The 23,962-nt window shown below is 44.6% G+C and overlaps 1 protein-coding gene across 1 annotated transcript in view; it reads right to left on the bottom strand.

Moving 5' to 3' along the window:
- ZNFX1 (zinc finger NFX1-type containing 1) overlaps nt 1–23,962 on the bottom strand; it is a 63,089-nt gene that overhangs the window by 17,870 nt on the left and 21,257 nt on the right. Inside the window, exons 4-8 of the mRNA XM_073606304.1 lie at nt 18,894–19,025; nt 15,440–15,582; nt 12,593–12,736; nt 4,909–5,017; nt 2,990–3,237 (exon numbers count right to left, since the gene is read on the bottom strand). Of these exons, the coding sequence (XP_073462405.1) occupies nt 2,990–3,237; nt 4,909–5,017; nt 12,593–12,736; nt 15,440–15,582; nt 18,894–19,025 (776 nt within the window). The remainder of the gene's footprint in view (nt 1–2,989; nt 3,238–4,908; nt 5,018–12,592; nt 12,737–15,439; nt 15,583–18,893; nt 19,026–23,962) is intronic.

Genomic DNA, 23,962 nt, shown 5'->3' with positions numbered 1-23,962 from the left:
GATATCAAGAATAATATTATTATGCTTGTTATTTTTTTTTTTTTTGGTGCAAGTTACCACAACACCATTTTTCTGTAGTTTTTTATATCAAAGATACAATTATGTTGGTGTCCCTTGTTAATTTTACATTGTATTTTTTAAATGTAACTGCCTACTCCCAAACTGTCATTTGAAGTAAAACACATAGCCAAGTATTATTCTACACATTTTTTTTATTGTGCATTAAAAAAAGAAAACAAATAAAATTAGACATGCTATCTGCCAATAGAACTTAACCAAAAAGTGCATTCTATGCATCCAAAAATATAGAAAATATACCAAATCAAATCATTATTATTCAACCAAAAAAATAAAATAAAAGCCTCATGCATGTGTCCTGCTTCTTAATATAGGGGGTCAACAATGCCAAGAGTGGGGGAAGATGGTAGTTGCGCTGTGATGAAGGGGGGGGGGGGGGAGCTACAAAGATGACTAAAGTGGCAAAGTGAACTAAAAAAGCAGAAACGGGCCAAAGCATGAATGAATCCTACATGCTAAAAGAACATGGTGGGGATGCAGTGCAGTGCAACGTAGCTGATCAACATGACATGTTGCGGGCAGACAAAGCCTAATATATAAAGGTAATCGTGAAACAGTGACTGCTTGAATATAGCAAAACAAAAATGCATATACCAACACAAATAGGGTGAATAATGACACAATGCAAAAAAAAAAAAAAAATATATATATATATATATATATAATGCAAGAAATGTGGCTAGTGCCCCATTAGCAAAAACGTGCCAGATCCTGGTGAACTACAAGTGACAAATCCCTAGGACAAACATGAATATTAGTTCTATCATCCAGTCCAAAAAGCAAAAACACGTGATGAGAAACACAAAACAAGTTCAATCGTGAAGAGAGGGGGGATCTTCAGTGAGGACACCTCCGTGTTTGCAAGCCGTTTACCTTACAGCTGTAAGGTGTACAGCCTGTGTTGCAAATGACCCGCAGGTGTAGACGTTCCGTGTATAAGGTAGTGACAATGATGAACATGCCAAGCGAAATATCAGTGGAGGGGGGGGGGGGGGGGCAAGACACACACAGGGGGAGGTTGCACTCACTTTCATGAAGTGAGTGTGGGCATCAATCCACGACCGCCAAGCTCGTATGCCTCCAGGAGTGTCACCAATCTGGAATCTGTCCCCGTGCCTGGAAACTGGAATATGTCCCCGTGCCTCTCTCCTCAGTGTTCGTCAGGTAGAGTAGTGATGTACAGTGTGAGGGGGAAGGAGACGCACATAGCGTGATCCCATATAAAAGGTATATTTATTTAATAAAACAAGTCCAATCAACTTACATTTAAAACAATGCTGCAGTGTGTAGTAACTACGAGCGCCAAGCTCGTCTCCTGTTGTTTGTCTATGGCAGCGTCCCGTGCTCCAATCCTAATGCATATCGTCACGTCACGTGACTTCTTCAGAGGAACAATGCCAAGAGTTGGTGAAAGCAGGGGTCCGTCATCCGGAGAGAATTCCGAAAATCATCTGGATTATTCTCCTGGAGCTCCCGCAGCAAAGGCATATGACATAATTGGTCACCATTAATAAAGCAACCAATTTTTGGTCCAAGTAATCCTCCTCCTGTTCCTGGACCGGACTTGGGTCAAAGCAATAACTCCAAGGCCAATAATAAATAGCACGTTATCTTCTCCGATTCCGCAACATGGCTGGTTGACGAACGGCCGTTCAGAAACGAACTGAAATACGTGAAATGAAAAGCGCAAAATGAAAAGCGCAAATCAACACTCCCCAAACTTCTACTAACACAAAATTAGCAGAAGTAGCCCAAAGGGTGGCGCTAAAAAGCTGAAAAACCACGTAGTACGTCACTACATTCGTGTTTGTTGGCCGACAATTGTGTGCCGTTGGTATGCAAGACAAGTTTGGGGCCAACGCCCTTCGGACCAAAGTCAGAGGTTTTGTCTGCGGAGAATCCGATTGTGTGTACGAGGCTTAACACTTGTCCATTATTCTGGTTTCCAGCAGTGTACTGTAGTTCCTCCCTCCTAGCCCTATGTCAGTCCCGGATACATTAGTGATGTAGGGGATAGCAAATCAAACCACTGAGTGCAGCAGGAGAACAGGAATCTTATACTCCCAAAAGTGTCAGACTCTGCAAAATCCTCAGGGGGGTGCTTTTTCATCACTACAGGAGCAATCAGGGATGTGGACGGCAGGAGAGGTGAGTATTCCATATTTTCTTTGCAGAAGAGAGGCTTTCGATTTTACTATTGATTTTAGCAACAGAGTCACTTTGAAGAAGGAAAAAAGTCAGGTATATAAAAGTCAATCAATTTTACTGCACCTCTGATATTTCATTTTACATAAAACTGCAGTTGGGCTTTATTTGTCCACAGTTGCTCTTAAAGCATTGCCAAACCCAAACATTTTATGTATTGTAGCTTACCAGTACTTGAATGTGGTGGGTGCATTAGTTTCTATTTTTTAGTTTTATATTTACATTTTTCATAATTCGGCTGGCAATCCTGCCAGTACACTTCCTATCCTAGCGCGACAACGCTCCCTCGCCATACTTTATCTATTGAGAAGCAGCAATGTCATCCTGGGCTGTGCTCTTGATTTGGACTATAAAAACCTCCTTCTTTTCCTATATCCATTACATAAGGAGAAGGCACTTTGTAGTTTACGGAAAATAGCTGGATAAGCTAATAACATTGTTTGAGATATTTGCTCAGCGCACAGAAAATTACAAGGACACTGGAATTATGTCAAGATCAAAACAGGTATATTTCTGTACTCACAGAAAATGTACATAGCTTGAAAAATAAAAAGTAATGAAGCCACCACAACTAAGCAGTGATAAGCTGCGATATATTACATTTTTGTTCTTAGGTTTAGATATTCTTTGACTGTCAAAAAATTTCATATGAGACACAAAAAAAAAAAAAAAAAAAAAAAAAAAGAAAAGGGAAACTGAAATCTACCTCCCAATTCCCCTCTGTTTCCTGTGGCTCTTGTGAGTCGTTTTTCAGTGACATTGCAAGCAGAAGGTCTGCAATTTCATTGTGCTCTTCCATCTTGGCTTTTCTTTTTCTGTGCCTTGCTGCTTCCTCTTCATCTTCATCATCAAGCATGCGCTCATCCTGGATTATGTCTGCCTCTTCTTGAATGTCCACCAACTTCTCTTCTTCTGGTTCCTCTACATCCACCTCCTCAAGTTCTAGCTGGTTAGCTGGAAGATCAACCAAACCAAGAATTTAAAGTGGAACTTCAGTCATTTTTTCATATTTCCATCTATTAAATCTTCTGCCCTTGTTGTTTTAACTTTGGATAGTAAAACATTTTTTTTCTGCCAGTAATTACCTTATACAGCCCACTTACTTTTTCTTGGCTGGTAAAAAGCCTAGGCTTATGACATCATACACAGTTCTCTCTCTAGGTCTTGTGAGAGTTTGCCAGCAAGGGAGGGGGGTGAATGATAAGTTGGCCAATAAGAGCTGCAAGGCTAGAGGTGTGCCTCTGTGTGTCAGCTGCCCACAGTTAAAATGGTTGCAGCCAGACTCAGTGGAGGAGACAGAGACACAGCTGACAGGCAGGAAGGAGGGGGGTGAGGGGGAGAGAGGAGAGCAGAGAGAACAGATAAGTGTGACGGAGGGATGTATTCTGACCACGGTGGTCAGGGCTGAGCAGCCCTGGTTATCGTGGTCAGTATAGAGAGGGCATACAGGAAGTGGCAGAATCAGGGAGGTTTTTTACATTTTAAAGTGGGGTAGATTACACAGCACAAGCACTGTGCTGTGTAATCTGCTTTTAGGGACCAGAATCTGAATAATTTCTTTTTTGGGTTAACAAACACTTTAAAGACATCCTGTCACCAGATCAGAATATTTTTATTATCAATAACAGTGTTTCATGTGCCCCCTTCTAGGCAAAGCTTTTAACAGATTGCAAAATTTGGAGGAAGTTAGAAGAATCTGACATGGGTATGTTATAGTCTTCTCTTTCCAACTTCTCTCTGCTCCTCTTCCCCCAGCCAGTCACATCATTGACAATGCTGAGGCTGTATGCGGGAGAACTACAACTGAACACAGCCTCAGCCTATGTAAACAAAGTGTACTGAGGCTGTTATTGGAAACTGCTCTCTTGCACACTCCCTCATGGCAATAAAATTGACAGTTGAGCGAGTGTTCAGAGATCTGTTCCTTAGCAGAACCTCAGCGCTTCTGCTTACATATGCTGAGGCTGCCTTTGGAACAATAATCCTGCATCGAGTAGAATGCTTTGTAAATAACATGTAAAATAGTGGCCGGGGGGAGCAGCAGAGGTCAGCCAGAAGGAAAAGAAGTTTTGGATTCTTCTTATTTTCCCCTCTTCCTCCAAACTTTGCAATCTGTTATAAAATCATTGCCCAAAGGGGGCAACAATGTGTTTACATACAGCACTGTTAGGCCCCTTTCAGACCTACGGATCTACGGATTTAGCCAGCCGCTTGCTCAGCAGGGATCGCTCATTGATCCCCGCTGAGCCGGCGGATGACAAGTCCACCTCTGCACACTGTGCAAGGACGAACCTGTCAGAGAGACCGCTCTCCTCTATGGGGGGGATCAGATGATTATGGACCACCTGTCCGTTTTCATCCAATCCAATCCGCTAGGCGGATGGAAAATAGGAAACCCATCCGTCTGGATTTTGCAGAGCGGAGCGGATCAGGGCAGATCGGATGTCAGCGGACATGTCACCACTGACATCCGTCGCTCCATAGAGCTGTATAGAAAAAAAACTAACAGGCAGATCGGAACGATCTGCACATGTGAAAGGGCCTTACTTTTATAAATAAAAATATATTGTGTGTTCTGTTGACAGGGCCTCTTTAATGTATGAACACATGAGGGGTGCACATTACCTGCTCCAGCCGGATCTACTCTCTGAATAAAATATGAAGATCCAAGCCCAAGCCATTCAACAATTATTGAAATTTTTCCTTTCCCAGGAGTGTAGAAGTCATCATTATTCTGGAAAGAAATGATAATTATTAGGCTTTATTCAGCTTATATAGTGTAACCCTATACTAATTAGGGAGACTTCTGTAGCTATAATCCAGTAAAATCACAAAGCATGAACTGTTCTATACTAATCAACCCTGCCCTGTTTTCCATAATACTACACATTCCAAAAATCTGTGTTTTTCTCATTTTTCATGAGAAATATTTAACTTGCAAAATCTTTATAGAGAGATTTCTCTCATGTTGGCAATATCTCAAAGGGAATATATTGACCAGTATGCCCCAGACTCCTCTTCCATATATAACGTATGTGGTGTTATTACAGCCTCTTCATTTAATGGGCTGTCTAATGTACTGAAACACACCATAAAAGGTGCATGTACTGTTTTTTGTAATGCAGCGCCGGTGCTACCACTAGGCAAACTAGGCAGCCGACTAGGGTGCACTGCTGCCTAGGGGCGCCCGGCCGCTGATTTCCCTCCATGTCTGCATGCTCTGCAGGCTGCAGCATGTAACTAACTCAGTCTCAGGCAGCTGCTCCATCTGGCTGGTAGTGTAATTAGAGGTGCAGCACTGGAGCCAGCTCTAGAGGAAGCAAAGCCGATGCTTCCTGTATAGCGCCGCCTCCTGTCACATGGGCAGGGCAAAGGGATGGAGTCAGGGGTGGAGCCAATTGGGGGGGGGGGGGGCTGCAAAATTAGGTTTCACATAGGGTTTTAAAAATCCTTGCACCAGCCCTGACCACAATGCACAGTAGTGTGATACCATATGTAAAGGTGCACAGCAACGCACATCCAATGGCAAGGTGCACTAGGGTGCCATTATGAATGAATGGCACCACAGCACACCAACGTGCAAAACATTCACATTTTACTGCAGTGTAACATTGTCTAACTATTCTCTGTGCTGATCAGCCCTTCCACCCTTCCCAGCAAAAGGAGCATAAAGTAATACTATACAGATCATATCCAAGATGATGGCACCAGGCAGCAGCCTTAGGCCTTTTGAATGTCTACATAAGTGCCCTTTTACACTGACAGTAATGCATACTGCTCTCTGAAAAGTAATCACAGTGAATTGCTTTTCAGCGGACAGTATACAGGGCCGTCTTTAATATTGATTGGACCCTGGCCAAACATTTTCTTGGGCCCTCCCCCATTCTGAGACATACAAAAAAAATAGCAGGTAGACTTAAAATCAGTTTACTACAGCAGATCATGCAGCAATTGCAATTAGTTGCCAGAGGTTATAGCCTATCATTTCTGCGCACTGACCTGGTTGCTACAGGTTAGAACACATCATTTCTACTTGCTAATTGGTTGCTAGAAAATACAGCACATCATTCCTGCTCACTGATTGGTTGCTAGAGGTTTAAGCACACCATTACTGCTAACTGATTGGTAGCTAGAGATTACAGCAGATCACTACAGGTTACTGCACATCATTACCACTCACTGAGCATTGAGCAATCCCAAACAACTGAGCAAGTAAAGCGGAACATTACTACATTTACTACAGGAGACGGTCAGAGGGTGGGGACATACTGAAGGAGACAGTCAGAGAGTGCGGACATACCGCAGGAGATGGTCAAAGAGTGCGGACATACTGCATACTGCAGGAGGCGGTCAGAGAGTATGGACATACTGCAGGAAACGGTCAGAGAGTGCGGATGTACTGCAGGGAACGGTCAGAGTGCGGGCGTACTGCAGGAGACGGTCAGAGAGTGCAGACATACTGTAGGAGGCGTCAGAGAGTGCAGACATACTGCAGGAGATGGTCAGTGTGCGGACATACTGCAGGAGAAGGTTGTCAGAGAGTGCTACATACTGCAGGAGACGGTCAGAGAATGCGGACATACTGCAGGAGAAGGTTGTCAGAGAGTGCTACATACTGCAGGAGACGGTCAGAGAATGCGGACATACTGCAGGGAATGGTCAGAGTGCGGACATACTGCAGAGAACGGTCAGAGTGCGGAAATAATGCAGAGAACGGTCAGAGAGTGCGGATATACTGGAGGAGAAGGTCAGAGAGTGCACACATACTGCAGGAGATGGTCAGAGAGTGTGGACATACTGCAGGGAACGGTCAGAGTGCGGACATACTGCAGGGAACGGTCAGAGTGCGGACATACTGCAGGGAACGGTCAGAGTGCGGACATACTGCAGAGAACGGTCAGAGTGCGGACATACTGCAGAGAACGGTCAGAGTGCGGACATACTGCAGAGAACAGTCACAGCGTGCAGCCATACTGCAGGTAACGGTCATTTGACATTTTACAGAACAGCTCAGGGTTTAGAATAGCAGTCAGGCAGTCTATGGGGGGGGGCATACCTTGCCAGCCAGTGCAGACATGCTGCAGGAGACGGTCAGAGAATGCGGACATATTGCAGAGGGTCAGAGAGTGCGGACATACTGCAGAAGGTCAGAGAGTGCGGACATCCTGCAGGGAACGGTCATATTACAGAACAGCTCAGGGTTTAGAATAGTAGTCAGGCAGTCTATGGGGGGGGGGGGGAAGGGGGGGATAACTTGCCAGCCGCGCTCACCATGCACATTCAGAAGTCAAGGGGGTGGGGCTCCCACACAGCTCTCCGCTCCTACTACAGCCACTCACTTCGAAATATACAGGCTGCATAGAGAGGGGTCAGAGCGTGGCGTTCCTGGCCCCACCCCCTCTCCTGGCTGGGAAATACAGCACTGCTTCCCCCTAGTGTGTTCCGCTGTGCTATCATCGGGGGCCCCAATTTGCAGGCAGCGTGGGCTCAAGGGGCAGCTGCTTTGGGCCCTGCAGGAGATGGTCAGAGAGTGCGGACATACTGCAGGGAGCTGTCAGAGAGTGCGGACATACTGCAGGGAGCTGTCAGAGAGTGCGGACATACTGCAGGGAACGGTCAGAGAGTGCGGACATACTGCAGGGAACGGTCAGAGAGTGCGGACATACTGCAGGGAACGGTCAGAGAGTGCGGACATACTGCAGGGAACGGTCAGAGAGTGCGGACATACTGCAGGGAACGGTCAGAGAGTGCGGACATACTGCAGGGAACGGTCAGAGAGTGCGGACATACTGCAGGGAACGGTCAGAGAGTGCGGACATACTGCAGGGAACGGTCAGAGAGTGCGGACATACTGCAGGGAACAGTCAGAGAGTGCGGACATACTGCAGGGAACAGTCAGAGAGTGCGGACATACTGCAGGGAACAGTCAGAGAGTGCGGACATACTGCAGGGAACAGTCAGAGAGTGTGGACATACTGCAGGGAACAGTCAGAGAGTGCAGACATACTGCAGGGAACAGTCAGAGTGCGGACATACTGCAGGGAACAGTCAGAGTGCGGACATACTGCAGGGAACAGTCAGAGTGCGGACATACTGCAGGAGGTGGTTATACTGCAGGCGACGGTCAGAGACCTTTTAGCAAAGCACAGCTTTACATTTTACAGAACAGCTGAGGGTTTAGAATAGCAGTCAGGCACTCTATGGGGGGGGGGGACATACCTGGCCATCTGGGCTCACCATGAACGTTCAGAGGTCCGGGGGCAGGGCTCCCACACACAGCTCTCCGCTCCTACTACAGCCGCTCTCTCCTGAGCATACAGGCTGCATGGGGTGGGGTCAGAGCATCAGTGGAGTTCCCGGCCCTGCCCCCACCTTGCTAGCTGGGGAATACAGAGGTCCTGGGGTTGGACTCCCAGTAAGCTCCTACTACAGCCATTTCCTTCCAAGCATAGAGGCTGCATGGGGTGGAGTCAGAGCGTCAGTGGAGCTCCCAGCCCCGCCCCCTTTCTGCTAGCTGGGAAATACAGCACTGCTTCCTTAGGGCGCTCTGCTGTGCTATCATCGGGGCCCCAATATTCGGGCAGTTCAGGCTGAAGGGGCAGCTGCTTTGGGCCCCCCAACAAAGACTAGGCCTGGGGCAGCTGCCCCATTTGCCCCACGTTAAAGACAGTGCTGACTTTATAGCAAAGGTTAACAGGCATTCAGGAGGCACCACTACTGCCTCCTGACATCTGTTTTTGTTTTTTTGTTTTTACTTTTTCTTTTATTTGCTGAATGGCAATTTTACATTGCGAATCCAAGCCACAACTGCAAGCCATGTATTAGGCTCTCAGTTGCTGTGCGGCTCCAATGGTCGACTTTGACAGGTGGTGCCATCTGTCAAACTTTGCAACCAGAGTTAAAATTGCCGTGGCTGTGAAGCAATGCATCTCAGCCTCAGCATGTGTACAGACCTGTTAGGCTTAGTTATCTGTTTTTACCACCCGCTCCAGCTATCTTTTACCCCCCCCCATTTCCCCGCCCCCTCCCCCCTTCCTTACTTTCTCTCTTTCCCATCCCCCTTCCTCCTGTACCCCCTATTTCCTCCCTTGTATTGACTTGGGGAGCACTCCTGTCCCCCCCCCCCCCTATTGAAGTGGCATAAATCTGGGTTTGGAACCTTTACTTCCGTATTGTTTGTGGCTGTGTCCATTATTGCTGATGTATACATTGCGTGCCAATGCTTTCTTGATTGTCTACATTGCTATGTCCGTGCTCATGTACCTTGTACCTCAATAAATGATTTTTCTGTTACGAAAAAAAATCTATTCCTATGTGATACTTTAAATAAAATTGATTAAAAAAAAGAAAAAAAAATAACAAGTTGTGCTGACTCGGACACTGGCCTGCACAGCAAAACTGCGTTTACTGTGAGGGCTAGAGTGAACCTAGTCCTGGTATTCGGATTTAAACCATTTATAATGACGGAATGTTAAAAATAATATTCATAATCACAATCAATGCATAAAACAATGAATGATAAACAACCAATCAGATGTCAATTTACCCGATTGATGTTCTTCATACATTGTGACTACTGCTGGCCATACGTGATCAAACTGGATGTTTGATTGTTTCAACATTTTTATTGAATCTAATCAACCTTTCTCAAGTTCAACTATTTCAAATCTCTTTTGACCAATTGCACAGCATCTAATTCACAATAACAGAAAAGGGCAGGTTTAGAAAAATACAAATAGCTCAGCAGATGATCAATTCATAGGAAGCATTATTTGTGTCACATCAGTCAAACAGAACATTTTTCACATCGATATCTTTGCACCAGCTTTTGCCAGGACATGCAATCAGATTGATACAAGCACATTTACCATTGGTATTGTATCAAACAGTGGTAACCACATTAAACACCTGAGAGATCATATTAAGGCTCCATGCACACTAGCGTTTTCTTTAAGCTCAAAAAACGCTGGATGAAAAACGCTAATAGTGTTTTTACAGTACATGAAGAAAAAAACTGCTACAAAAAAGCTGTTAGGAGCATTTTAATAGCGTTTACAAGCATTTAGGAGTGTTTAGCGTTTTTGTCTGCTGACAAAAACTCTACAAAAACTATTATTTTTCTGCTTCTAGATGCTGAAGCTCCAAAAAAGCTAACAGCCTAAAGTGGTGTGCATGAGCACATAGAATAACACTATTTAGCTTCTAGGGGCAGAAGAAAAAAATGCTAATAAAAGCTTCTAGAAGCTTAAAAAAACACTAGTGTGCATGGAGCCTTTACTGATCTGTTGGATAACAAATCAATCTGTATGGCTATTACAGTAGCAGGTAAGGCACCAGCATTGCAGCACACCGCAGCGCACATGCTATGTGTTGTGGTGGGCGGTTAAAAAAAAAAAAATGTCACATCCATTTTTTAAACATTAAAGTGTGCTTAGAAATGAATGGGGGGGGGGATCTAGGGGATATTTCACTTTCCTGACACAAGCATGACAGAATCCACGAATGAGTCAGCTCCACCCCCCGTCCAGTCACAGGACCGGTTATGCAATATAACTAAATCACTTCCGTCAAGGCAGCATTCTCTTTTTTGTCCTCAATGCTCAACTGGTTATGCAGCTGTTTAAAATAAAGAATTTTTCATTTTTGCCCTCACCCTGCCGGATTCATCTGGCCTAGCCGCACAGGTTCAGCCTCTCCTGTGATGAAGCACCCTCCGTTCGGGTGTAAACCACCTATAAGTGGGAGGCCTCCCCCATAATCCAGGCATTGGGGTGCAGGATGCTGGTCTCTAGGGATTATACAAGTGTCTCTTTCATCATGCCTCCGTGGATGGACATTCATTGGACTTCCTGCTGGCCATGAGGCATTCAGGTGGTAAAGCGCACCACATGGTGCACAAGACAATAGTACTTAGCTGCTGGTATACTGTTTTAGGATTACCTACAGGTTTATGCTGTTATCCTGCACTGCTGAATGCAGGTTATCACACATGTGATATATTAACTCTTCAGTACTGATGGCTGCTGTGTGTTTAAACTACCTTATTGCTACTATTATCAAATAGAATAGCTCTATTCTCTTCTCCAGCACCATATAAAAGGTCTGAATCTTTGCATCTGGGTCACGACATCACCCTTCCAGCAGGTCCAAACTAAAATGCCTGAGTCATCACAAGCATTGGAAGTGGACTCGATGTTGAAGAAATACATGGAAGTGGCCCTTCTCCAGAAGGTCAGACAATGAGCTCTTTAAGCCTGGCAGTGTAAGAAGAAGACTTTCCCTGTCCACTAGGACAATCACATTGTCTCGGGTCTCGGGTGAAGGTAGTCTGATGAGCTTATATGGCGAAGATGAATCCATCAATTTAGCGCAGAGCCCACTTTACCAAATGGATTACGCGCTCATGGGCAGAATTCAGGGGTCCAGAATTATTCTACAGGATACCAACCATTTCTAGCCCATTCCAAAATTAATCAAGCAACATTGAAAACAGGGGAGCTTGACTTCAGTTCTAAATTAATCTAATAATATGTTGATTAAAATACTTCAGCATTACCCTCCTTTGTGGCTTATGGCGTGCTACATCCCATTTGTGTATGCGGTCATGCTTGTGTCAGGAAAATGGAAAATTGTGTACAGTGGAACCTTGGATTACGAGCATAATCCGTTCCAGGAGAATGCTTGTAATCCAAAGCACTCACATATCAAAGCAAGTTTCCCCATAGAAGTCAATGGAACAAAGATAATTTGTTCCACATTGACTTCTATTACATGCAACACCACATGTAGCTAGAGGTAGGAGGGCTCCGGAGAGTCTCGGAAATACTACTCGGGGATGGCTCAGAACCGTTCCGAGTGTCCCCGGCACCCCCGCACCCCTGGCCAAATGTGGTACTGCACCGCCCATTAGCTTAAATTCTGCTCGTTTTGCAAGGCAATACTCGCAAACCAAGTCAGAATTAAAAAAAAAAAAAGTTGCTTGTCTTTCAAAACGCTCGTTAACCGCGTTATTCGTAAACCAAGGTTCCACTGTACTTGCCTAAAGGTAATTTTCCTTTCCTGATGCATAAGCATGACAGCATACAGGTTTCCCCCTTGGAGCTTCACATTGAGTACAGTTACGAGAATGCCGCCTTAGGGGAAGGACTTATTTATATTTTAGAACAGGTCCTGTGATTGGGCGGGGGGGTGGAGCTGGGCCGTTCATGTATGCTGTCATGCTTATGCATTAGGGGAGGAAAATTACCGTCATGTAAATATACAATTTTCCGTTATGCTGAAATTGGCATAACTGGGAGAGGTTTCTTACCATCACGCTATGTAAACTAGCCCAGTGGTCCTCATTGATGTATTTCTGTAGGAACTTTTCATGAATGACACCAGCTGTTGAGCATTGCAAAAGCTGTGCACCTTCCTGGAGTTTATTTTCTGCTAACTTCATCTCTTGTAGGACCTTAAGTGAGTAAAGACACATAGAAAATACAAAGTATTTAGTGCAGTGGTGGCAAAGGCATCAAAAATCAAGGGATGTTTAACAATGCTATCGACAAAAATATTAAAGGAAATAGACCGGGGCTACTCTGTGCAAAACCATTACACAGAGCAGGCAAGTATGACATGTTTGTTATTTATTGAAGTGTGTAAAGGCAGGCGTACCGATACTTTTGACAATGTAGTGTATGTGTCATAGAATCCAAGAAAATAAATGTGTGGGGATCTCCACAGGGTACGTTTACAAACTTCAAGATTGTTCAGATTATTATGAGTATGCAATAAATAACTGAAATACAACGTGGAAATAAATCCAGCTGTATTTACTCAGTGCAACGTATAACATCCAAGTGAAAGATATACCACCAACATGTTAGTAAAAAAATCAAAAACAGAATCACTGAGTTGGAAAAGGATCACCCCTTCCTAAAAATTACTTGTAAACTCAATCAGTTGTAGTTAATCACCTTCTCAATGGCACACAACACCATTTGACTTTCAGCTGTGATCAGCTGTGGTCATTTTGATCAGCTTAGCATTAAAAGAGCTTTCCTGGAGCATTTCAGTCCCTGGTAGTGCAACTGAAGCAAACAATCAACTATGGGTGGTGGCAAGGCACTGTCAAAAGATCTCTGGGATAAAGTTGTGGACAGGCACAAGTCAGGACATGGATACACATACATTTCAAAGGCTTTATCGATGCCTAGAAGCACACTGAAGTCTTCTATTAAGAAGTGTAAGGTATTTGGTACAACATCGACCCTCCCTGGATCAGGACGTCGCTCCAAACTGGATGAAAGAGCCAGGAGGAAACTGGTCAAAGAGGCTACCAAGAGGACTACTCTGAAGCAGTTGCAGGAATTTATGACAAAGAGTGGTCAATGTGTGCATGTGACAACAATTTTACAAATTCTCCACAAATGTGGCTTGTATGGGAGGGCTGCAAGAAAAAAGCCAGTCCTCAAGAAAGTTGAGTCACTCACTATTAGAGGTTAAATCTGGTACAGAGCAGCCCTGATTCTCCTCTTCTGGGGCCCCCCAACGGCGCTTCTGGCACCTCCTGCCTTCAGAGTGCCTCTATAGCAGTGGTTCTCAACTCCTGTCCTTAGGACCCACTAACAAGCTAGATTTGAAGTATTACCTTGGGGAGATGCAGACTAGAATATTGCAATCACTGAGCAGCAAATGATATCACCTGTGATGTATTTCAGTTATCTTGCAAACCTGGCCTGTTAGTGGGTCCTGAGGACAGGGGTCGAGAACCACTACCTACAGCAAGCTGTAAAGTATAGTATAGAGTGCCCTTATGGCAAGGTAAAAAACCTTCTGTCTTTAAATCACTTAAAGTGATTCTAAAGTTACATTTTTTTTTTCGAAATAACAAACATGGTATACTTACCTGCTCTGTGTAATAGTTTTGCACAGAGCAGCCCAGATCCTCTTCTTTTTGGGTCCCCCGCCGGCGCTGTCTGCTCCTCCTCCCTGCTGAGTGTCCCCAATAGCAAGCCTCTTGCTATGGGGATACTCGAGCATGCTCGCTCTGGAAGCCGTGCTCCTGTAAATTGTCCATTCACACACAGAGAGTGCCTAGACCCTGCCCTCTGCTCTCTCCTCACTGGATGTGATTGACAGCAGCAGGAGCCAATGACTCCTGCTGCTGTGTGAGCCAGTGAGAGACCCGGGAGAGACATTGCCCTCATGCACATCGTTGAATCGAGATGGAACTCAGGTAAGTATAAGGGGGGCTGCACCTAGAAGGTTTTTAACCTTAATGCATTAAGGTAAAAAACCTTCTGCCTTTAGAACCACTTGAGCCAGTTGTTTGCAGCTTAGCTGCAGCGGCACTTTGCCGGCGCTGTCCCATTGTTTTCCATGGACAGAGGCGCTTTAGGAGCTGCAAAGATGCTGCGTGCAGGACTTTTTTTACCGTCCCGCAAGCGCACCGCTCCAGTGTGAAAGCCCGAGGGCTTTCACACTGGAGGGACAGGAGAGGCTCTTTACAGGCACTATGCAGGCCCTATTTTTAGCGCTGTAGCTCCTGTAAAGCGCCTCAGTGTGAAAGTAGCTTTAGGTGTATCAGGGTAAAGGGGGCTGAATACAAATGCACACCACAATTTTCATATATTTATTTGTAAGAAATGTTGAAAACCATTTATCATTTTCCTTCCACTTCACAATTATGAGCCACTTTGGGTTGGTCTATCACATAAAATCCCAATAAAATATTTACGTTTTTGGATGTAACATGACAAAATGTGGAACATTTCAAGGGGTATGAATATTTTTTCAAGGCACTGTGTGTATGTGTATATATATATATATATATATATATATATATATATATATATATATATATATATATATATATATATATATATATATATATATATATATATACACACACATATATGCATGATGGGAAGATACCATCTCTGAGTTTTTTGGCCAGGCTTCAGGAGGTTTGGCCTATAAATATTTTTCAACTTTAGTCAAAGCTGCACGGATGTTTTAATGGGCAGGTGATCATTACCTGCTTAGCACAGACAATATTTTTTGGTAAAAGTGAAACTAACCTATATTGTATCTGAGCAGTTGCTATGAAGAAGAGTATACAGAGTTCTAGGTAACAAGATATAGAACATGATGCATTGGCATCAATACTCACTTCTCCACATGCCCTGCGTATGTGGGCTGGGCAGTCTCTGCGAACACTTTGTCTCAGTTCTCGGACATTAAACTGCTTTAAAACTTCACTGCTGCTGCGTCCTCCAACGCGTACAATACCCTCCGCCAAGAACTGGTGAATTCCTGAAACAACATTAGTAGAATAAGTCTTTAGGAGAATGCCTTTAGTACATCAACAAAACTGAACCTGACTTTTTGAGCTACTCAGCTCAAAAAGGCATTTATAATACTCCTGATGTGTTAGAATAGTGAAACCTCAACCCTCAGAGAAAGCTGTTCATTATGTTATTTATTTGTAGTCTTCTTCTTCACATGAGAAGTGTCAGGCTGTATGGCTTACAATGGGTCTTATCTCCCTCTCAGGGTTAGTCTCAGCTAAGTGCTAATAACAGATAAAACTGTCAAACAACCAACATGCTCAGGTATACATGAAAGAACACCAAGTCCCCGTTCACATCGGGGCGATTTGATATGCGATTTGACATGTCAAATCGCATGCCAATCGCAGCCTATTGCAGGCAACGGCACCGTCCGAGTCAGTGCGACGTCGACTTTGCAGTGCGGCACCGATTTCCAAAAGTAGTTCCTGCACTACTTTTGGCGACTTTGGGGGCGATTGCAATAGACGCGCACAGATGTCTTTCAAGTCGACCCTGAACTCGCAATGAAATGCGGGTCTGAACTCGCATGATTTCAAACCCGCCTTCAATGTGAACGAGGGCTCAAGGCTGTTTCTGTTTTCAGCACTGATATCCAGCAGGTGATAGAACAGCTTCTGTGGGCCTTCTCAACCAGACACTTAGGGGGTTATTTGCTAAAGGAAAATCCACTTTGCACTGCAAGTGCACTTGAAAGTGCAGTCGCTGTAGATCCGAGGGGGACATGCAAGGAAAATAAAAAACAGCATTTTAGCTTGTACATAATTGGATGATAAAATCAGCAGAGCTTCCACTCATTTCAGATCTACCCCTTAGATTTAGAGTGACTTTACTTTCAAGTGCACTTACAGTGCAAAGTGGATTTGCCTTTCGTAAATAAACCCCTCAGATAATGCTTCTGCTCTGAAAGGGAGAGAATAAGTTTGAATAACAGGACATCTGAGCAAGGGCTGCACTATTAAGACCCCTTTCACACTGGAGCCGTTTTTCAGGCGCTTTAGCGCTAAAAATAGCGCCTGAAAAAAGCCTCATATGCAATCCCAGCGTGAGACCCGAGTGCTATCACACAGGGGTGCTGCGCTGGCAGGACGTCAAAAAATGTCCAGCAAGCAGCAGCTTTGAGGCGCTTTAGGAGCGGTGTATACACCGCTCCTAAAGTGCCCCTGCCCATTGAAATCAATGGGCAGCGCCGCCGAAGCTCCTGCAAAGAGCCTCGGCAGCGGCGCTTTAAACCCTTTATTCGGCCACTAACGGGGGTTAAAAGCACCCTGCTAGTGCCCGAAAAGTGCAGCAAAAACCACGGTAAAGTGCCGCTAAAACTAGCGGCGCTTTACCGCCGACGCCTCCGCGCTGGCAGTGTGAAAGGACTCCTAAACAGGTTTAAGTGGAACTAAATCTGCTATGCTTACCCCTGCTCCAGCTATGTAAGCTCCCTCACTGGTACTTCCATCCACTTTTGGGTTGGGCATATTATACTATAACATCATCCGGCCAGGGATGACATTACTCCTGCGCATGCTCACAAGAGTTTATTCATCCCAAAGCATGCCGAGAATATACACGGATCAGCCCATGCAAGGCTTAGTATACATTTAGCAGAGAGATTGCTGGAAGGCAGAATAAAAAGTTTCTTCTACAATAACTGCCACGCTCGACAAGCCAAATCCCATTCATTTCAATGGCCCCTATTCACATCTGAGCGTTCTGTCGCCTGCAGCAAAACGCCTGTCAAAAAAGTACATGAGCTTCTGTTTGGCAGATTACAAGTGTTTTTGGCTCCATAGACTTCAATAGAAACACCTGACTTTTTTTACTGACATTTTACGAGCGCTTTGTCACTCGTTTTCTGCAGCAGCTCTCTATCCCTAATTTCCGCTCCCTCTCCTTCCCCTAGTGCTTTCTATTGGCTAAACAAAAATGCCTGAAGCTGTAAAACTTTTGTAATATGCTTCTAAAACTCTATAAAAAAGCTTGTAAAAAGCTGCAAAAAAAAAAAAACGCCAGAAAAACGCCAGTAAATTGATATGCTCAAGTGTGAATGGAGCCTTAGGCCTAATGCACACTGCTGCTGTTAAACTCACGTTTTTTAGTTAAAGCGGAGTTCCACACAAAAAAAAAAAATGGAACTTCTGCTTTAAAGCGGAGTTCCGCCTGAAAAAAAAAAAAAAAAAAAAGTCAGCAGCTACAAATATTATTGTTCTTATTGTTAAAATAAGGACACTTACCTGTCCAGGACACCCACGATGTCCTCAGCTGACTCCGGGTGCAGGCACCGGCATCTTCAGTAAGGGAATCAGGAAGTGAAGCCTTGCGGCTTCACAGCCTGGTTCCCTACTGCACATGCGCAGAATACAGCGGGGGGGGGACAGAAGAGGGGCCGGACAAGGTATTAGACAGGTATCTGCTCCCCCCTGAAAGGTGCCATTTCTGGGTGGAACTCCACTTTAAGTGCTGGTGACTCCCTGACATGCCACATTTGGCATGTCATTTTTTTGGGGGAGGAGCGGGTACCCTGTTTTTACAGGCACCCAGCTCCCACTTCCTCCCCTGGCGCCTCGTTCCTGGAAGGAAGATAACCTCTCCCCCCCCCTTGCAATCTTCTGGGACACGTCACAGGTCCCAGAAGATTGCCCGGCCATTCACAGCACCACAGCCGGGCGCCCACAGTTAGAATGCCGGTGTTCTGCTGAGAAAGTTCCCCTCGGCGGATAAGGACCCCCCTCTACTGCGCAGGCGCAGCGCTTGCGCAGTAGGAGCCGGCGGAAATAGCCGAAGCCGAATAGAAATCAGCTGTACACGGCGCCTGTAAGAGGGCCCCTCACGGGATCGTATCGCTCGCCACGCTTCGGGCACAGCCTCGCTTCGCTCGGCACTTTTTTATTCTCCCTCTAGGTCCACTTGGATGGCGGGGCTTGAACCTGGACCCAGGGCGCAGGCGCCGTGTACAGCTGATTGAAGGTTTTCAGCTTCGGCTATTTTCGGCGGCTCCTCAGTCGTTCGTTCTGCGCAAGCGCTGCGCCTGCGCAGTACAGGGGGTCCTTATCCGCCGGGGGAACTTTCTTGGCAAGACACCGGCACCGCAGAGAGGAGGGGGGAGAGGAGCGGGGCTTTGTTTGCCCGCATCGCTGGACCGTGGGACAGCTACACTTTTTGTACAATTGTATATATTTTTATATATTTAATTACATTTTTTTTTTAATAGATGAATTATGTATAGTAGACTTTTCATTTACCTATTTCATTTTTCATTTACCCATTAATGGTCAGCATACATACCTTCCAGAAACTGATCTAATGCATGATTAGTGTAGCAAACCACAAGAATTGGATTGGGGTGTCTATTTAATTGCCATACATCGGTGTTCATGAGCAGAGCTTGAGCAATCTTCAGTCCGATGTAAGTCTTGCCTAAAAACAAGGAGGAAATAAAAGATCACTGCAGACAATTGGCTCAAGCAGTCTAAGGTTCCATCCATAACACATTGTATGCAGCAAACAAATATGACTCTGATATAAACTTTACGCTTGTGAACAAAACAAACTGATGTAAAGTAGAGATTCACCTTTATGCATAATTTTGGTAACATTTGTGTTTAAAACAGAATGGCTGGAAAGTTTACTAAAGTGCATTTTATGCCTATTGGCATGTGTTTAACCTCCCTGGCGGTATGATTATTTCGGATTTTAGGTGCTGAAAGCGGTACAATTATTTTGCATGGAAATTTGGCGTTTTATATTGTAGGTCTGTAAATCTTAACAATAACACACTTAAATCTGTCCAAACCAGAGTCTAGTAGATATCCCGGGTATGATAAAGTTTGAAACACAAAAACATAAACTATAATATAATAAATAAAAATAAATAATTTAAAAAAATTAAAAAAAATAGTAATAAAATAAATTTCCCCACAATTCACTATCGCTCAATTCTGCAAGTGTTCTAATTTACTATCGCTGTTTTCTAGCTGGTCTAAAGCCACTTTTGACGTAAAGGGACACTTTTTGGTTGCTATGGACAATCTCCAGTTTCCAGGCAGAAAGAACAGTGTATATCATGTAAAACTGCATGCAGGGCATGGGCCAAAGCACTGGGGACAAAAGGGATGTGAAATCATTTCATACAGTACTGTAATCTGTAAGATTACAGTACTGTATGTGTTATGATTTTGACATTTTTTTGAATTTGCCGCCAGGCTCCGCCCCCGTGCGTTGCGCCGCTCGCAGGGAACGGAGCCTGGCACGGAGAGGCTTCGGAGGAGGACGGAGCCCTCGGACACTGCGGGGGACATCGCAGGATCCCGGGGACAAGGTAAGTAACGCCGCCCCAGGATCCTGCAATGCGATCCCGAGTGTGGCTCGGGGTTACCGCTAATGGTACTGAATTTTAACCCCGAGCCACACTCGGGAAAACCGCCAGGGAGGCTACAAGAAACCTAAAGTAAGATGAATAAGAGGCTGCCATTGTTGGCCTTCTCTCTGAGATGTCTAGCTGTCTCTGGCTTTAAAGAGGACATGAATTGTGGAGGTTGTGCCCAATAAACGGCAAGCAGATGACAAAGGACAAGTCATTAATATTGCCAAAAGGCTCTGTGCAGTTGATCTTTTATTACGGAATTACTTTGCCCCTATGTTTGGAGGTGGCCTTATGTCAGTGCTGCAGCCTCCCCCCCCCTTCAATGACCACTGATTTGATGACTAGTAGAGAGAGTATTCAAGAAGCAACATTGCAGGCTTAGGAAGGGCATATCCACAGAATGAAAAAAACAGGGAGATGCTTGCACTGCAGGTCCTCCGGTACAGCTTCCTCTCTCCAAAAGAGAACTGCGAGCATTACAGTAGTGGTGTGACAGACCCAACCAGGACAGAGGCTTTTGGAGAGGACTAGAGGCAAGCCTCCAACCCACTGATTTTGGGCCCTGGCATTCCAGGGAGCAAACATTTAGGAAGATGTCCTGTTATATAATGCAAAAGGATATTATTACATTTAACGGTCAAGGAAGCCATGATGTTCTTTGCCAACTTGAAAGTCAGTAAGCAGATGTATGTGAAAAGAAAGCTGGTTAATGAGATTAGGACAGCCCTGGGTTTTTTTAAAAACTGATGCCGGATACTCTAAGGTGGGTTGAGATCACTGTTTTGTCTTTCCCATTGTTCTATTGTTTCTGTCTGTCTGATGATCTCTTGGAGATGAGATTAATCTAGTGACCACTTTAACTTGTTATCAAATTATTGTGGAATGTTATATGTTGATTAACTTACTGTTTAAATAATTTACTGTTTAATTAAGATCATTGTTAGCTGGTAATTATATTCCTGTTTACATGTTGTATTGTTAGGGTAATATGATCAGGAGAGGAATATCCTCCTGTGTGGAATAAAGTATGTGTCTGAGTTTAAATAAACAGTCATTTCTTTGGTTCTATCCCAAAATCTTGTCTGCGTACGATGCTTGGGGTAAAAATGGCTGGTATTAGCTCTTGGTCTGCTTAGAACGGTTTGGAGGGCAGGAGGCACTGTTTGGCAGAAAGAAGCACCCAAGCTGGTTGCCAAAGCGGTTCCTTCACAAGTGGCATCAACAAATCTCACTCCAAATTTTCTGAGACTTGAAGCCAGAGGCAGCAGTGCTTTGTAGTGATCTAATACCACACATATACAGCAATGGGGCAACAGATGTGCCTACTCTCACATACCAGGAAGTACTTTGCTATTTTTCCGGGGCATTTAAGACAAAAGGGACATTCTTTAGGGTACTATAGACTAAAATTTCTAGATGTACCTTATAACATAGCAGATCTTTTTTGAGTTCAGGTCCACTTTTATACTTAGGGTTACTGACATGGAAGAAGCACACAGGATAGAAAACGAGAGAGTCTTCTCTCTGATCTTCTTCTATGTTTCGCCATTATATAGATTATAACTAGAGCATTCTGAGATAGAGATGATACCAATGGCAGCCTCCATATTCTCTTAGCACAGGTTTTCTTTAAATGCTGTTAGCCATGCCATCTGCTTTAGGCCACTTTCACATGGGTGCCTCCGCTAAGTGGAATCCGCTTGCTCAGCAGGGGGGATCTCTCTGATTCCCGCAGAGCCAGCGGCTGACAGGTCTATGTCTGCTCTGCTATGCAGAGCGGAGACGGACACAGTCCCTCTCTTCTCTATGGGGCAATCAGATGGAAATGGACTGCCTGTCCATTTCCATTCGATTCGTCGGACAGATGGGGAATAGGACCACCATCCGTCTGTTTTTTGCAGACAGGATCGGATCAGATCGAATGGAGGCGGGTGTCAGTGGACATCCACTGCTCCATAGAAGAGACTGGAGGGTATGATCAGGTCCGCCTGAAAAACTGACAGGTGGACCTGATCAGACAGCTCGTGTGAAAGGGGCCTAAATAGGTGTTCTGCTGTCTACAAAAGACAAAGAAATGGTTATATGAACCATACATGAATCTTCCGTGGACATTAGATTGTGGTCAAACAGGAAGGTACAATTCAAATGCCAAAAAGTTCTTGATGAAGGATTATTCCATTAACATGCACACGTAGATTGGTTGAACATTTATGTTTATGCCTATGTATGTAGAAGGGGGCTAAAACAGCAAAAACACACCCTGGAGGGATACAGTAGCAATCAGGGCAATTTAACCTGGTCAGACATTGTAATATTCTCTGATCCAAGGGAAACGGGAACAGTTCATAGTCATATGTAGATATATTTCAGTATTGTTAGAAGGTCAAACGTGTGAATTTTTAAAAAGCAATTATTTATGCTGCCTGTAGAGTTTTTTACAACTGCTAGCAGAGCTTTTAATTGTACATCCAATGTCCTTTTGTAAAAGTTCACTTATTTGCAGTCTGTTAGGGGGGATTTCTCCTGACAGGAGGTGATGGGAAATCTCTCCAGTGGAAACAAAGACTACAGCAAATTACTTTTATTGCAATAAAATGGAGGGTTGAAACTTCTGTCAGGTTAATATTACTATGTGTCTTCCTGTCCAACCTCTGCCTTCATTTCTTGTACTTGTGTCACAGAGACAGGAACTGAGGGAAAAAAACTTTCCTATGGGGTCACATACAGAATAAACCTGTCTGAGACTGCAATGGGCCGTACACACGATAGGATTTTCCGACAACAAATTTTGGATGTAAGCTTGCTGTCGGAAAGTCCGACCGTGTGTATGCTCCATAGAAAATTTGTTGTCGGAATTTTCCGACAACAAGACTTGTCGTCGGAAATTCTGAGCGTGTGTACACAATTCCGATGCACAAAAGTCCACGCATGCTCGGAATCAAGCAGAAGAGCCGCACTGGCTATTGAACTTCATTTTTCTCGGCTCGTCGTACGTGTTGTACGTCACCGTGTTCTTGACATTCGGAATTTCCGACAACATTTGTGTGACCGTGTGTATGCAAGACAAGTTTGAGCCAACATCTGTCGGAAATAAATCCACGGTTTTGTTGTCGGAAAATCCTATCATATGTACATAGCCTAACTCTTCCATACACCTATGCAAAAAAAGGTGTGTATGCCTGTGCTATCATACATACTACTAATGTAGTTTTGGGAAGGGGGGGGGGGGGGGGTTAAAATTGAAAGTGAAAACCAGCATCTGCTTTCCACCAAACACTATAGTGTTGGTCTATTTTACGAGTCATTTATATAAAATGCAAGTCACAGTGGAAAAGAATGCAAGGATCAATTCAGGAAAGAAAGAGACTAGTGATATGACTGGGCTTTTCTCCTCATCACATTTTATATTTCATTTTTTTCCATTCATTAAAGTAGAACTAAAGGCAAAACTTTTTTTAATTTCAGATAGAAAAAGGGAGGGTTTAAAACTCTTTTAAGTAGGTTAAACCTCCTCTAACCTCAGCAGCTCCTAAATCAGTGGTTCTCAACCTGGGGATCGGGATCCCCTCTGGGGTCAAATGATGATTTGCCAGGGGTCACCGAATCCTGGGCTGTTCCTGAAGCCTGCACCTCTCTCCCAGCCCTTTTGTGGCCGCCCAGCAGGGCTGTTCCTGGAGCCCGCGGCCGCCCACTCAGCCGCCCATTCAGTTAACGGCATGGCTGGGGGGGCAGAGACTAGAGGTCAGCTGACTGGAGAGGAATGTGAAGTGGGAGGGGCTGAAGGAGACCCTATCTCCTGATTTCGGCATAGGTGTTACTGCTACGAGACACCACAAAGTCTGAGACACAATGAAGCCGGAGACACAGTGAGTAATACTACCTGTGATTAGAGTTACCATTAAAAGTCCCCACTACAGTTCTCAGATCAGCAGATGACCTTGATCAAGAGCACCTAAGTCGGCCGATCAGAACTTCCCCCAGCACTGCCACT

Source organism: Aquarana catesbeiana, linkage group LG12 (assembly GCF_042186555.1).
Source record: "Aquarana catesbeiana isolate 2022-GZ linkage group LG12, ASM4218655v1, whole genome shotgun sequence".
NCBI classification, from domain to species: Eukaryota; Metazoa; Chordata; class Amphibia; order Anura; family Ranidae; genus Aquarana; species Aquarana catesbeiana.
The sequence above is the reverse complement of the archived record's forward strand: the minus strand, read 5'-3'. Positions and strand labels throughout refer to the sequence as shown.